The sequence below is a fragment of the Physcomitrium patens genome, chromosome 13 (assembly GCF_059467195.1).
Source record: "Physcomitrium patens ecotype Gransden chromosome 13, ASM5946719v1, whole genome shotgun sequence".
In the NCBI taxonomy this organism is placed as follows: Eukaryota; Viridiplantae; Streptophyta; class Bryopsida; order Funariales; family Funariaceae; genus Physcomitrium; species Physcomitrium patens.
The window spans coordinates 3,732,785-3,749,288 of NC_143422.1; the positions used below are offsets into that span (position 1 = coordinate 3,732,785).

At 33.2% G+C, this 16,504-nt stretch overlaps 2 protein-coding genes across 3 annotated transcripts; one reads left to right on the forward strand and one right to left on the reverse strand.

The window, feature by feature from the left end:
• Positions 1–10,769: 10,769 nt before the first annotated feature.
• Positions 10,770–11,451, reverse strand: LOC149987909 (uncharacterized). Its single transcript, XM_090255209.1, has 2 exons — positions 11,023–11,451; positions 10,770–10,905 (listed from the first exon to the last, which is right to left on the reverse strand). The coding sequence occupies exons 1-2, from the start codon at positions 11,284–11,286 to the stop codon at positions 10,867–10,869; spliced, it is 303 nt and encodes a 100-aa protein (XP_090111335.1). The 5' UTR covers positions 11,287–11,451; the 3' UTR covers positions 10,770–10,866.
• A 50-nt stretch (positions 11,452–11,501) lies between these two features.
• Positions 11,502–14,895, forward strand: LOC112290306 (uncharacterized). 2 transcript variants are annotated; one of them, XM_090255208.1, is made up of 3 exons: positions 11,556–11,874; positions 12,150–12,231; positions 13,139–14,895. In XM_090255208.1, the coding sequence occupies exon 3, from the start codon at positions 13,337–13,339 to the stop codon at positions 14,036–14,038; it is 702 nt and encodes a 233-aa protein (XP_090111334.1). In that variant the 5' UTR covers positions 11,556–11,874; positions 12,150–12,231; positions 13,139–13,336; the 3' UTR covers positions 14,039–14,895. The 2 variants fall into 2 exon arrangements, with proteins under 2 accessions (XP_024392225.1, XP_090111334.1); XM_024536457.3 differs by having other exon boundaries at positions 11,502–12,231.
• The last annotated feature ends 1,609 nt before the right edge of the window (positions 14,896–16,504 follow it).

A 16,504-nucleotide genomic window follows, 5' to 3' on the forward strand; every position in this document is an offset into this window, starting at 1 on the left:
AAAAGTATTACATGTCTCTTATTATTTTTGAAATCTTCCAATCCATGATAATCTGGACCTTCTTTGGATCTATCATTAGTCCCACGTTAGAAATGATGTATCTTACGAAATCAACTTGAGTGATGTAAAAAACACACTTTTTTTTAATGTGGCATATAATCCTATATCTCTAAGTTTTTATAATACAAAATAAGCATGAATTTCATGCTCTTCTATATTCTTATAGTAAATTAAGATGTCAAAATAATAGACAAAAAAATCATCAAAAAATTCATAAAAGACATGATTTATTAGATATTGAAAAGCAGTTGGTACATTTGTGAGTCCAAAAGGCATGACATTATATTCATTTTCTTTGAATAATGTTGAGTAATGTATTTAACTTCTCTATAATATTAGCATAAATCCTCTTAAGATTATTGATTCTTTTTTTGCTTTGTGGGGATTTAAAATATATCATATTAATTTTTATTGGTTTTAGCCTTAATAAATAAGTTTTTGAAAACTTAAGAATTGCCTTCATTATTTGATTTGCTCCTTTTTAGTCAAGTCTTTATTCTTGACATCTTTTAAATAATTGATTGTCACATACAATGGCTTAAGCAATAAATTGTTCCAAAGATTTTGCTTTTAACATTATGAATAATATTTCTTTGATACTATCATTCAATCTAAATCAACATTAATTGATAAGAGCTTTATTATTTCAGTCCATGTTACAAGCAAGGTTTTGGAATCTAGTAATATATACAGTAGCTGACTATGATCCTTGCCATAAAGATAAGAGCTTGGTCTCTACTACTCTTTTTTGATCACTTTCTCTAAATGTGGTCATAACTACTTTTAGAAATGAATTCAAATCATAAAAGAGTCATGAATCTTTCTCTATTAAAGGTGCAAACTAAGAAAGAATACTTCTTGATAAAAGTGTGGCTATAAATCTAACTTGAATAAATCCATTGAGATATTGGAAGAAATGTAATTTTAGATAGAGCATGATTTTTGTAAAAATCCTTGAAATTTTGATCTTGTTCTATCAAACTTTTTAGACATACTAATTCTTATTCCTATCATACTTGCAGAAGAAAAATCCTATAGATTTGGTTGTAAGGTCAATCTACTTGCTTCTTTCAACTACAGAACTTCTTGCTATAGACCTTGAACTTCTTTCATAGGCGTAGGAATAGTATCTCTATGATTTATATTGAAAATACGTGAAATTTCCATTCTTACAATGTTGACAAGCTCATAAAGATCTATAATAGTTTCAAATCTATTCTCACTTCTATTGAAAATAGCATCCATAATCTTTCCTTTCATAGGTAAATAAATTCAAAAAGTTAACTTGAAGGAGGATAATCTGCAACTTCTAATATCAATTTTTTTTTTTTTTTACAAAAAAAGATAATATACTTTATTAAAGAAAAAGATTAGTGCTATAAAATAAGATTATTTGTTTAAACGTGGATACATCACAACCTTCAAAATACAATAATAGAAATAGAATAATTCACTCACTTCTAAAAATAAGACAAAAATAGTAAGTTAATATTCTTATCAAATTATCAAAGACATGAATCTCAAAGAAAAAAAATCCTCAATATACTCTTATGTCACTGAAAAGAATTATAAAGTCACTCAAAGATGGTATAATATTGAACTAGAATGGCCACTGACAAAAACAAAAAGACTATAAAGTCTTGAAATAAGACTAAGGACTAGAAAGACATTGGCAAGAATGAAGAAGACTTCACTCTTGCCTCCATATATACTCTTAACTAGGAGCTATGCGATAATATGCTATAGGACCTCCAAAACATGTTGACTTTGTAAGACATGTATCTTAACTTGTAAGGCAAGTTTTCTATATGTGTGCCACATACTTAGCTTGTTTTATAAGCTACTAATATGTGGTTAACTTATTGACTAAGTTTCTAACCTATTAATCAATTACAAATACATATAAAGTTATACTAGTATTTATGAAGCTTCTAAGAAGCTTTTCTAAAAGATATTATAAAATTAACCTACTTTTATCTATTTTTATCTATTTCTATCTAATTATATAGATATTTTCTAAAAAATATATATATATATATATATATATATATATGTATATATATATATATATCTATGATAACTAGTCTTTGATACTTTTATTAGATAGCTCTGTTGCCATACTCCACTTCTTTATCATCTTGGTGAATCTCAAGATTAAAAATCTACCTTAATTTATTGGAACTTGAATTTTGAAGCTTTGGATAATCTTTGATATTATAGCCTCACTTTTAAGAATAATAATATAATTCCTTCTATTTCAATATTTATTGTCTTTGTAGTATCAATAGTCTTTGCAAGGCATCAATCTCCATTAACATTGGTTGTTGTACTATAGTATTGTATAGTGGCATAGAATTTTGTCTTATAGGTTGTACTCCATAGTTTCTGAAATCTATAGTATCAATCCTATCATCAATGCTAATTGTCTCTTTAAATGTTTGTAGATCCCTTAATTCTACTTATTATTGAATCATGGATTTCAATCCTTATATAAATTGATTTATCATCTCTGTCTATGAAATATTATCAACTTAGAGACATAAAGACTTGAATTAATAAATACAATATTGTATTAACTTAGATTGTACAAAATTAGTCAATTGATCGTGTGCTAACTTTTTTGCATTGATGGATCAAAATTGATTCTTACGTTTGGTCTCAAACTCGTCTTAGTTACAAAATCCACCTTAAGCTTTATAGTATTGAGTTTGATGTTGCCACCAAATGACTATCATACTTCTTAAATAGCTAATTGCATACATAATTCCTTAAATGGTGCTTACTTTAGATAGTTGGGGGTATTCTCATGTACTGAAGAGCTATTGGTATATATTTTCTTACCTTGAAGTTTCAAAATATGTTTTGAATTTACTTAATTTCAAGCTAGAAGATATCAACTTTCTTACCTTAGAAGCTTTTATTTGTCCTTAAAAAATAGCTATTTGGTCTAGGAGGTGTTGCACCTGAGTTTCCATCTAAGGTGGCTCCATTATATCTTCCATGTTATAATTTCTTTGTCAAACTTTGCTATTATAATGCATTTTATCATTCTAATTGACTTCTTTAGAGCAGCTTGTGGTAGCTCTAAAATAATAATTGAAGTAATTAGAATAATTGATCTTTAATTAGATAGTTATTATTAATATATTATTAAAGAATAGACTAATAGTTACTTTGATATTAATGAAAGACAACTAAATTCTTTTAAAGATCTAAAATCCTTTCAATCTATAGAAACATAAATTTCGATAGAAAGTAGGATAAAACAGATTAGAATAAAATTGAAGAGGACTAAAAAAAATAGAATATAAAAGATAAAATAGAGTAAAAAGAAATAAAACAAAACAGAAGAAAAAATACAACCCATATTTTTATTGAGAGATAGGAACTAAAGCCATACCTAATTGTTTATCTCTAAATGACCTTAGTCCTATTTATACATTGTCCAACCATCCTAAAACTTTTTAGAATATTCTTAATGGTAGATCCTATGAATATAATTGCCCTTCTAGAAGCTTTTAGAAATAGGTGTCAAAAACATAAACTAAAATATTATGTATAAAGCAATGAAATCCGTGTCAAAGAAAGAATAAAAAAATAGAAATAAAGAAGTATGTATATTAAAAGAGACTAAAAAGGCTTATTGCCAAAAGACAAAAAAACTTGAGACTCTTGATACTAGACTAGAAGCAAGAAAGGAGTCGATAACAGTGAAGAGGGCGTCACTCTTATCTCTACATATTCTATCTAATTAGGGACTACGTGACAATATTCTACAGGACCTCCAATATGTGTTGACTTTGTAGGACACATACCTTGACTCAGAAGGCAAGTTTTTCTATGTGTGGGTCACATAGTTAGCTTTGTCCTCAAGCTAACAACATGTGTGGTACATGGCCAACTTATTGACCACTTTTTTAATCCAAAAAGTCAATTAAAGACATCTATAAAGCTTCTAAGAAGCTTTTATGGCAAATAATATAAAATTAACTCAATTTTATCTATTTTTATTTATTTCTATCTATTTATATATGTAATTACTAGCTAACATGCATATATCCATGACATTAGACTCTCTTCTAGGAATGAGTTCCACAAGGAGAGATCATCATATGTTGAGAAAATTTATGATTCAACAAATTATATTTGCCACATACTCTGAACTTATTTCTCTTCGTAGATGATTGATAAGGCCTTTCAACCATTGATAGTGTTCCATACCAGGGCAAAAAGACCATCCAATTATTTGATCATTGTTGAGGCCTTCATAACCTCCTTCAAATAAAATATTTAGAACACTATCAAGAAATGTTCCTAATTCTAATAAAATCACCAAATATTAGAAGTCCCATCCAAGGTCATGATACCAAATGCATTGTATCTTGCCATCTATTCGAGGAAGAACATGTCGTTCTTGAAGGTCTTCATCTCGATTGCGTCATCTTGAAGGTTGTCACAATTATAATGTCTCATCCAACAAGTTAGCAAATAAATTCTCTTCAGTCAAATCTGCTAGTTATTGGTTCTTCATCTCTTCAGCGTCACAACTATAAAGAAGCTAAAAACAAGGATTGAAAGTAGAATGTTATCTTGCCTAGATCTTGTTTCTTTTACAAAGAAGGTTTTTATCTTGATTTTGATGGATGTCATCGATGAAAAGCCTCTATTGCCTTTGCTGCATTTGCAAGATTCTTTACTGGCTCCCATGTGCATTCACTCATATCATATATGTGCCAATGGACAAGATATTCCAATTTATTTTGGTGCCGCCTTGAATCTAAGACTTCTTTCATTTCAAACTCTTCATTATTATCCACTTCTATAGGAGGAGGTGGAACTTATCTTTTTCTTGATATATCCATTGTCTTGTATGGTTTAAGAAGAGACACATGGAATATTGGATAGATTTTCATTGACTCCGATAAGTATAAATGATATGCAACTAGATTGATTTGTGTAGAAATAGAAAATGGTCCAAGTCTTCAATAGTCCAACTTGTCACAAGGACGAGTGGTCTTGATATTGTGACAAAGTAACCATACCTTATCACCTATGTCGAATGGTGGTTGTTCTTTTCGAAAGACATCCACATTGATCTTTTGTTGTGCTTGAGCTTCTTTTAACTATACCTTCATTATTGTATGTAGCTCTGATAAATCATTTGCTAAATCTTTTGTCACAAGATTATTAGCTTTTGAAAAGTCAAAAGTATCAAGTTATAGGTGATAACTATAATTGGTAAAAAAAAGTGTTTATTTTATAGAAAAATATATTGTGTTATTATATGTAAATTTTACGAATGGCAAAAGAATTATCCAATCATCTTATTGGTAGTTGATAGTACATCTTAAATATTACTCCAAAACTTGATTAACATGTTTTGTTTGTCCATCAATTTGAGGATGGAATGTCGAAGATAGTTTTATATTCATTTTTAGAATCTTGAAAAGAGTCCGCCAAAATCTTGATACAAATTGAGTTCTCTTATTTCATATAATATCCTTAGATAATCTATGATAGCGATAGATATTATTAAAAAAGAGCTTAGTTGTTTCTTCTCATGTCATGGATTTTGTATATGATACAAGATATGCCATTTTGGTAAAATGATCTTTTATAACAAATATAGAGTCATAAGAACTTGAGATTGGAAGATCTGTGATGAAATCCATAGAAACAGAAGACCATAGTTGTTCTAGAATGGATAATGGCTGAAGAAATCCGTAAGATTGATGATGAGGAGTTTTTGATCTTGAGCAAACATCATAAGATCATACAAAATCTTTGAATGCTTTTCACATTTAGAGCCACCAAAAGTCCTTGGATATTAGTTCCAAAGTTTTATTGTACCCAAAATGTTGTATTATTGAAAAGTCATAATGAGCTTGAAGAACATGTAATCAAGCTCCATCTTCTGGAACACATAGGCATCTCTCAAAATATAGTAGATTGTTCATGAATTCAAACTTGGAAGTATCATGAGGCTTTGAAGGATTTTCCTTAATATCATAAATAAGAGGATCAGAAGACATACTTAACTAAACTTGCTTAATGAAAGTTGAATCAATAGTTAGTATTGATTTCAATCCCTGAAGATGAAGATGCTCTAGTTTCAAGAAAATTATCTGTTGTTGATCAAAAGTAGCAACTCTTTCTTTTGATGTAAGGTAAGATTGTTTAGAGAGTGCATGTGACAAACTTTATTATTTTCTTAGTCGATAAGCGATCTTCAATTCAAATCATGACAAAGACATACTCCAATGGACTTAGCAATGATTCAAAATACATGCTAACATATAATATTCAAGATTCTTGACATTTGTATACACGATGACTAGATAAGAAGTAGTTTCTAGATAAAAGTATCATTCTTGAAACAAATCTATGATTGCAAAAAGTACTTTATCGTGGATCTCATAGTTTATTTTGGCTGTTGAAAATTATCTGGAATGAAAAGCTATTGGATGAAGTTTATCATCTGTTCTCATTTGTGACAATATGGTATCTAAAGCAAAGTGTGATGCATTTATTTCTATAAAATATGGCTTAAAAAAATCAACGTGATATAAGATTGGTGCAAAAACAAAGACTGTCTTCAAAGCTTCAAATACTACTTTTGCTTCTTGATTCCATTGAAGTTTGTTTATACAAGTCAAACATGTAAGTAGAGTTGCAACTTGAGAGAAGTCTTTAATGAAGATCCAATAATAGTTGACAAATTCCAAAAAGCATTAGACATCTCTTATCGTTTTTGAGATCTTTCAATCCATAATAGTTTGAACTTTCTTACGATCCATCATAAGTCCATCATTTGAAATGATGTATCCTAAGAAATCGACTTGAGTAGTGTAAAATACACACTTTTCTATCTTGACATAGAGTCCCGCATCTCTTAGTTTTTGTAACACATGACAAACATGAAGTTCATGTTCTTCTATATTTTTAGAATAGATTAAGATGTCGTCTAGGTAACAGACAACAAAATCATCTAAAAACTCCTGAAAAACATCATTCATTAGATGTTAGAATGTTATTGGTGCATTTGTAAGTCTAAAAAGCTTGACATTGTATTCGGAATGTCCATACCTTGTTCAAAACACAATCTTCCATTCATGTCTTTCTTTGATGCGTACTAGATTGTATGCTCCTCGTAGATCTTTTTTTGTATAAATCATAACTTGATTCAAGTGATCAAAGAGTCCAGATATCAAAGGTAGCAAGTACCTTTTCTTGATGGGAATCCTCGATAATCGATACACATCCATAATGATCCATCTTTTTTATTCACAAATAAAATTGGAACTCATTGTAGAGATTTGGAATGGCGTAAGAAGTTTTTGGCCAAATTCTCTTCAACTTACTCTTTGGATTCAGCGAACTCATTTTGAGATCAATTGTAGATCAATCCAAATGGCAATTGTGCTCCTTCTTGAAAGTCAATTGAACAATCATAGGAACGATGTTCCAAAAGAGTATCTACATTCTCCTTCTCAAATACATCTTAAAAATCTTGATTTTGGCTTAAAATGTCACTTGAAGTCTTTCTACCATTAGAAAGAGGTGCGGCATAAATGACACAAGGTGATCCTTCTTTTGTAACATGTAAGAAAGCTCTTGCACCTATAAATATAGGTTTAATTATAGTAGACTTATGACTTTCTACTTGATTAATTATGCTTTTAGTTATATTTTCAGAAAAATTTAAGACTACGAGAAGTCCAATCTATTTTAGGATTATATTTTTTTAGCCATGATAAATCTAAAATAACTGGATTAGAAGGAGATCTAATAATATTAAATATTATAAAGCTACTATGACCATTAATAGCTACTTCTATAAGAAGGGTTTCATGAGTAACATCTTCTGAAGACAACAGATGACCATCTATGACTTCTACATGAATAGATTTAGTTTTCTTTACTAAAAGTTGGCTATATCTTTTAGCAAATTCTTCATCTAAGAAACATACTAAGGCTCCTGAATCTAGTAAGGTAGAGGCTTTGTGATGTTTAGGTCCTAGAATAATATTTATTGTAAAACAAGGAGAGGGTTCTGAGGAGAGAATAGGACCTTTATAAGGCATTGTACAAGGTTCCAGCTGCACAGTTCCTACTGTAGCTAGATAAATTCATTTTTCGACTTGCTATCTTCTTTGGTCGTCGTATTCCTCATTTTGTGGTTGTGTTACTTCTTTCGGCAATGTTGAGTAGTGTGCTTAGGTTTTCCATAATATAAGTACAATCCTTCTTGATGTTGATAAGGCTTTTCTTGCTTAGTAAGAGATTTGAAATGTATCGCATCAATTTTCATATCCTCTACTTTCGAATATATGTGTTGAAGAGATGTTGGTGTTGCCATTGAATTATAATGATGTTGAGGTCCACCTGTATGATTTTGAGAAAAAAATTCAAAAAGATGATTGTTGCACTTCAGAGCAAAGTCAATTGCTTGACTCAATGTTTGAGGATCAAGTAAGTTGAGCATTAATGTTTTTATCTCATATTGTAATCCATAAAGAATTTGGCTAACAAATGCAACATCATCCCACTTGATATTAGTTGTAAGTTGTCAAAATTGTAATTCATACAACGTTACTAATTGATTGTCTTATCGCAAAATATGGATCTTGTTGATTGCAATACAAATTGCATCATGTTTTCTATACATGGATCAAAATTCTATCAAAAAAGGCTGCTCATTATTTAATATTGGATCTCGTTATTGAAGAAAAGATGAAAACTATGATAATATTGAACCTGAAAGAAGCATACCATTGAATCTAACTTGCGATCTTTGAGTTGGATAGCTTTAGGGTTGAAGTTCAATCACAAGTTGTATTTGATTGATAAATCATCTAAACTTTGATCTGGTACAATCAAACTTCTTGGGTATGACAATTCTTGATTCTCCAACACTAGAAGGGTGTTTCACTATAAGAAAAGGGACATGATTTGGTGTAGATGTTGAAGCATCTCCAATCATGTCTATATCTTCACTTCCTATCAATCTTGTTGCTCCTTGTGGTAGTAAATTGAGTTGATGCATTGCAAGCATTAACTTCCTCAATTGCTCTTGCATTTGTGCCATTGCATTCTTTATTTCAACAAGTGTTGCCATGATAACACTTAGAAAAGAGAATTGTCTAATATCGCTTAAGATAAATAGATTAGAGGACTTGAGAACAAAAAAAATACTAAGGACAATATCAGTTTACAAGAGGGTAATCCGTAACTTCTAATATGCTTATGTCTTATCAAGAGAAAGGGATAATCCACTCTTAATCAAGATTAGACAAAGCTTTGATATTGTAAGTGTACTCTTGTCAATTTGTCAAGGACAAATACTTGATAAAAACAAATAAATAAGTGAGACTTTTTTCAAAGAAAGATGAAAAAATAGAAATAATTCAATATATGTATTAAGAAAGAAAGTAGAATGGCTATTGCCAAAAGGCAAGAAAATTAGAGACCTTTGAAACTAGAAAAGAAGCAAGAAAAGAGTTGAGAAGAGTGAAGAAGTCTTCATTCTTATCTCTATATATACTATCTACCTAGAAGCTATGTGATGATGTTCTGTAGGACCTTCTAAAACGTGTTGACTTTTTATGACACATGCCTTGACTTATAAGGCAAGTTTTTCTACGTGTGGGCCACATAGTTAGTTTAGTCTTCAAGCTAACAACATGTATTGCACTTGGCCAACTTATTGACCACGTTTCTAATCCAAAAAGTCAATTAAGGACACCTATAAAGTCAAAGCACCATCTATAAAGCTTTTAGGAAGCTTTTGTGGCAAGTATTATAGATTTAACTAACTTTTACTTACTTTTACTTACTTCTACTTATTTATTCTTTTAATTACTAGTTTACATGCGTATGTTCATGACACCTGATCATATAATATTTGAACATTAATATTTAAACTATATATATATATTAAATATATATATATATATATATATATATATATAGTTGTGTTTTTAATTTTTTTTAAGAAATAAAGAAAGTTTAAAAGTTTGTACTTTTAGTTACATTTAAAAAGAGTTGATTCTCTAAATGATATTAAATTTTATTTTTTAATTATTCTTTGATTTTTTTTCTAAACTAATGATAGAAAGTTGTTTGAGTTATTAGAATCGATGATTCTATGCAATATAAAAAAGATTAAACATTTGTAATTAAGATATATCAATTAGCACCACAAAATAATGAAAAAAATTTTTCTATTTCTATACTACAGAATATTAAACTAAGATCTTGTTATAAACAATAAGAAATCCAATTGAACAATTCAAAAGAGAACATGAGAATCTTCTACAAATCATGGCTTCAATCTTAGCATGATATATTTATAGGCTATTGTTAATGCCAATGCAATTTTTGCTATTGTTACTACAATCCAGAATCCATTTGATACATTTATATTGTTTTATATTTTTTTAATTATGTTTCTATTAATATTTTTAATACATATATCAAATTATTTAGAAAATAAGTAAAAATTTAATAATAATAATAATAATTTTTTAAAAAAATACTATAATATATTATATATATATTGATGTGTGTATATATATATATATATATATATATATCTACATATATAAGAAATTATACTTATTTATTTATTTAGCATTGATTAATGGTGTGAGTGACATGTGGTGGCAATAGCAAAAATTGTAATGACATTAACAATATCCAATATAAAAATATATATAAAAATATGTATTGCATAAAATGAGAAAGGCTTCAAATGATTTCAACTCCCACCCAGCACTCATGCATAGTGAAACTCATGAACTCCGTTCAATTTCCGCAGTTCCAAAGTCCTTTCCACTCATCCATCTACAAAAATTGTACATTTTCCCGTTATTACTCGAGACAACACATCACAGCCAAAAAGACACATCCATATAGAAAATAAAGGACATAAAACGAAAAGAAAAAAGAAATCACAGTCACCTCCTCCTCTGGGCAGCCCGAAATGATGCTGCGGCACGAAGTAGAGAAACCACCGTCGCAATGTATGCGAGAATGAATGCGAGAATGCGAGCGTGCAAGCGAGCGAGTGAATTTGTCGCAGACCCTGCCTGCCCTGCGAGGGAGAGATCTCACGCTCCCACGTCGCTGGATTGTAACCGACGCGAGCTCAGAGGAAAGGAAAGGCATTCGATGCAAGTCTGGCCACGATGCTGCTGCTGCTGCTGCAGTAACAGTAGCAGCCATGAATGAAGGCACCGCAGAGCATCGTTTCCAGAGAGAGAGACCATCTCGACTGAGCCAGATTGCAGAGGAATGAGTGTCTGTCTGTCTCTCTGCATGAGCTGCTGCTGCAGGCACGCTTCCTCGCGCTGGAGCAGGGCTGGGCTCGCAGCGACGGGGGAGGCAACATGAACCTCGTACCTGGCTCCTCCTCCTCCTTCCTGCTCGGAGTGGGCGTCGTCCTCGGGCCACAGCCCGTCTTTAAGTTGGCCTCACCGAGTCATGATTCGTCTTCGCATGCTGTCATGGCCAAGCGCGCCTTGTGCGGGAGCATTAGTCATGAGTCCATGCACAAGCCTCGCACGTGTGGCGTTCATTGTATGATGTGGGGTCTCCACTGCCCCTCTGGCAGAAGTGGAGTGAACCCGTCCCTGTGTGTGTGTGAAAAGAAGGCTTTTCGGGCGGCTGGCTCGGGTTTCAGCGCACACATTGCCTCACCCCCGCCCTTTGCAGTTGCTGATTGAGTTGTGTCATCGATTGATGCCTGGATTGCCACAGACACGCTGATCCATAAACCTCTCTCTGGGCGACGTGTTCTTTAAGTCCGCACTGGTAATCAAGCTCGCGGTCTCTCCTTTTCCTCTTCAGGATATCTTCTCTCTCTCTCTTTCTCATACTCCTGGTGCTCTTGCTGTAGCTTCAATCGTAGGCTCTATGTATCTTCCGTGGTGTGCTGTGGTTGAAGTGGCGAGGAAACTATTGAGCAAGAGAGTCTAAGGTGATTGCTTGAGTTCTGGGTGGTTCCTCTGTCCCAAGGATGTAGAGAGCAACCATTTGGCAAAAGTGGGTCTTAGATGTTGTTCGTTGTCTTCAAAATTTTGGTGAAGGTCGTTCTTGGTGGAGCTTGTTCGGAAGTCGTCGCGGAATTGGGTACTGGAGATGATATATTCCGAGGGATCTCGCATTGAAGTAAGTACTGTATCATCTGCATTTCTTGCGTATTCTTTCGCTGCAAGGAAGTGAGTAACGCATGTCTATTAGTTATTTTGTAAGCCTTGAGTGAGTACTCAGAATCGAGAGCGCGCATCCACTGTGGAAAATCTAGATCTGATTCCCTCTTAACTCAGATTCATCGCAGAACTTTTCCGCCTGTGGGTCCTTGGTAAAGCGTCTCGAGTCTCTGAATACATTTTAAGAGATTTTGAAGTTCTTTCAAATTATTTTAATGCATTCTCTGTGTACATCGTTATATGATTAACTCGAGATATCTCTTTAAACCAAAGCGAAGTTACCTGATATCATCTATCGCTCTAGCCAAGTTTTGTATTCTACCGAGACATTTTGATTTTGAACGTGTTAGCAAGAAGAGCATCGCAGCTACTAGTTTTGAAGGGCACAGATTGATCAGTTTTGTGAAGTAGAGGTCCAGCATTGCGCTTCTGGGTTGACATTGCGGACCTTTCGTAGAATTCTAAGTTCAGAAGTTGCCATAAATGTAGCAAAGGTCCACAGTACCCGATAATAATAAGAATAATAATAATGAAAACAATAACAATAAGTATGAAATAAATAAACAACAACAGCAAACACATCATACTAAAAGCTGGAAAAAGTTTCAAACTATAGCTTCGACAATGGTTCCGACGAATTGAACCGGGTGAGGAGGAGGGATTTTTTGTGAGAGGGACGAAGGAGAGTTCAAGGAATTTCGTTGAATGCTACTGGTGGTCCTGTTGCCGTGGCCATCTCAGAACTTAGTGCCGTGACGTTGTAGGAATTTGTTGAGATACTAAATTCACCTGCTTATTTCATATTGTTGAGTTGACGAAGTATACCATCCCAAACGTCTAACTGGTGTTTTGGAACCTACTGGCAGCTCGATCCTTGGTGCATTTCAATTGGGAATGCCAAAAAATTAGCCTCTTCTAAATCTGGCTGTGGGAATGGAATCCGGGCTATTTGATGTTTCGCAAACGCTTGCTCTGAGAAATAAAGAGTTGGAGAAGCAGTAGAATACTCACGTTGGGGTCCAAAGACACAACATGAAGTTTGTGAGAAGATCAACATCTAGGCCATGAAGGATAGAGGGATGCTGTTCAGTAAGTACATTTGTGCTTGGCAACCAGTCCGAGTGATGCATGGTGACGGCCATGTTCGAAGCCTAACGCGACCGGTAACAGTGGGAGACTTGCTTAAATGTCACCCTCATCACTTCGTCTGCAAGCCCAGCTCAACTGGACCGCTTTACCACAGTAGCATGCTGCCCTCAGACATGGAGCTCGAAGAAGGCAGAATATACCTGCTCCTCCCACTTCCTCGGCTGCTGCCTAATCTCAGCAGTGCATTATCCTATCCACCGTCATGCCCATGCTTCTCCCACCTAGAGGCCACTCAAATATATAACGATGACGGCAGTCCCGACTCCAAGTCTTTCATTGGAGAGTATTCAAGGATGAAGTGCTGGATTGCGAGGAGACATGGCCAGTTCCAGGTTGCAGCCAACACAATTCGGATGCTCAAGCACAGAGTAGCCAAGTCGAAAATCATGAAATCGTTGGTACGCATGAGCAAGAGAACTCTCCCGGAGAGGCTGCTATTTCGGTTATGTTTTCAGAAACTTGAGGATAACATCCTATTGCCTTCATCATCACCATCTGATGTAGAAAAACCAGGGCAATGCTGCTCAAGGAACCGGTGGAGACCAGGGTTGGAATGTATCTCAGAGATTGCTTTAATTACGGGCTTGCTTCGAGACTCTGAGGTTAGTGAAAGATAAATTACACTACCTCTCAGCGACATGTACAAGTGGCCCCTCATCTTTAAGAAGGAAGATTGGAGTGTCGGTGGTCCATCGTGTCATGCTTTATCCACATCCCTACCATACAACAAGGCGATGCGAGACTGAGCTTTCGAATGAGAAGGACCTGGCATAGCTACAGGTTTTATCAATGTGCACGTTACTCGTGGGAGGCTTTCAATGACGTGGGATGAACGGCGTGGTGATGTACACAAGGGGTCAACTTGACGGATCCTAAGCGACGCTTCGGATTATGCTCCATATGAAAATAAACTCCTCTCTGAAACACTTTCACTATTCAATTAAACCATTTGTAGCTTTTCTGACAATATGTTGTGTCCATTTATCCACAACAGTCAGTTGCTCTATCTGAGCTTCTGGCAACACTGCTCTGCAGGTTAGAAACCCTTTCTCTCTCTTCACGTGCGGGAGTTTGGATAAGTTCACGACATATCCACAGCTTAAGGTTATTATATCATTGATTGGCATTTTGTTTCGAAGGTATGCAATTACGAGAACTTTGGCAATGAGGAACATTGCTCCAACAATTGATGCCAGAGCATTCTCTCATTTAACTGATTTTGTGGGTTAACTTTCAAATTATCTAGCCATCTCAAAGTATTTCACTTAAGGTGCTGTTACGAAGAGAAACTGATGTACCCAGCAGTGATGGGATCGTGATCACCTCTTCCTACTGAAAACGCCATGCTCATCTTCCTACCAGCAATTTCAAAGATCAGTGCAGTCATTCATGTCACTGCTAGAATCAGAGAGCATGGGCTAAAAACCAAAGAGATCGGAATAAAGGCCATAATTGTAATGATGGTTTCTGGAGATGATCTATCTTTCTAATGATGGTTAGAATATGATGGATTTATTTAGTAAATGGGTGAGTCATTTAAACATTTTTCTATATATATACCTACTTATAATATTAAAAAACACAATTTAAAAAATTGCTTAAAGAATTAAGCAATGAGAGTTCACTTGGATACATCAGGATCATGTTTGTTTGTTAAACCTTTTGGTTTCGGATTTCTTACAGTGGTAGTGGAATATTAACTCTCCTATTGTTATCAACCTTTATTGGTATCATGGATCTCCAAGGCTTAATTGTATCCAATTGCTATACATTTGATTTTTATTTATTTCATTGAATTTTAGAAGTTTTGATGGTTTTATACATTTTTTTCTTTGTTATAAGCAATTCTTTGCTCTTTTTTCTAATTAATAATTTTTATATAGAATAGGTTTAAATTAAAAGAAATTCTAGTTGGATGTCTTTTTCTTATTGTATGGACACTTTTGTGCCACACCAAAGATATACCATTACTATAAGTTTTTTTAAAGTTGGATATTAATGAGGTTGAAAGATATAAAAATAATAACAAAAATAACTACCTATAACACAAAAATATCAACAATAAAAATCTAATGAAAGAAAATAAAACAAATACTCAAAAAGAGGTATCTACCTTATGAAATTATTATATATACATCTTATTCAATTGATTTGATTTTTTTAGCTTTTGTATTATAAATGTTCATATGTTGCATGTTATTATATTTATGTCATGGACATATACATTTACCTCAATAGTTACTTATATGATTAGGTAGAAATAGATAAATATAGATTGATTTCATAAAGTCTTCTAGAGAAGCTTCTTAGAAGCTTTATAGATGCAATTTTGACTTTAGATGTGTTTGTATGTTAGAAACTTGGCCAACAAGCTAACCATGTGTTGGTAGCTTGTGGAATAAGTTAACTCAGTGTAGTAGCTTGTGGAACAAGCTAATTATGTGGCGCATACATAGATAACTTGCCTTATAAGTTAAGACATGTAGTTAATGAAGTCAACATGTTTTGGAGGTCTTATAGGACATTGCTATGTAGCTTCTAGTTATAAGTATATAAGGAAGTAAGAGTGAAGCCTTCTTCATTCTTATCAACCCCATTCTAGTCCCTAGTTTTGTTTCAAGACTTTCTAGTCTTCTTGTTTTTGGCAATAGCCATTCTAATTAATATTACATTACCTTTTGAATGACTTTCTAGTTCTCTTCAGTGACACAAGCGTGTATTGAGGATTCTCTTTCTTTGAGACTCATGTCCCTAACAGTTTAAGAAGAGTACTAACATATTTTTTATTTATTTTAGAAATGAGTGGATTATTTCACTTCTATTGTTGTGTTTGAAGGTTACAAACTACCTATCTTTTAAACAAAAAAATCTTATTTCCTAACACTGATCTTTCCTTAAAGAGAGTGGATTATCTTTCTTTATCAAAAAATTTATTAGAGGTTACAAATTACCCTTCTCTAATTTAACTTTTTGGATTTTTTTGAATTGCCTATGGAAAGAAAGATTATGGACGCTACACTTCGTAGAAGTGAGAATAGATTTGTAACTATTGCAGATCTTCATAAGTTTGTCAATACTCTTAG

Coding starts and splice junctions, on each gene's coding strand:
- LOC149987909 (XM_090255209.1), bottom strand. CDS start 11,286: ATGGCTGCTACTGTTACTGCAGCAGCAGCAGCAGCATCGTGGCCAGAC. Junction 10,906..11,022: donor CGGGCTGCCCAGAGGAGGAG/GTGACTGTGATT, acceptor CAATTTTTGTAG/ATGGATGAGTGGAAAGGACT.
- LOC112290306 (XM_024536457.3), top strand. CDS start 13,337: ATGAAGGATAGAGGGATGCTGTTCAGTAAGTACATTTGTGCTTGGCAA.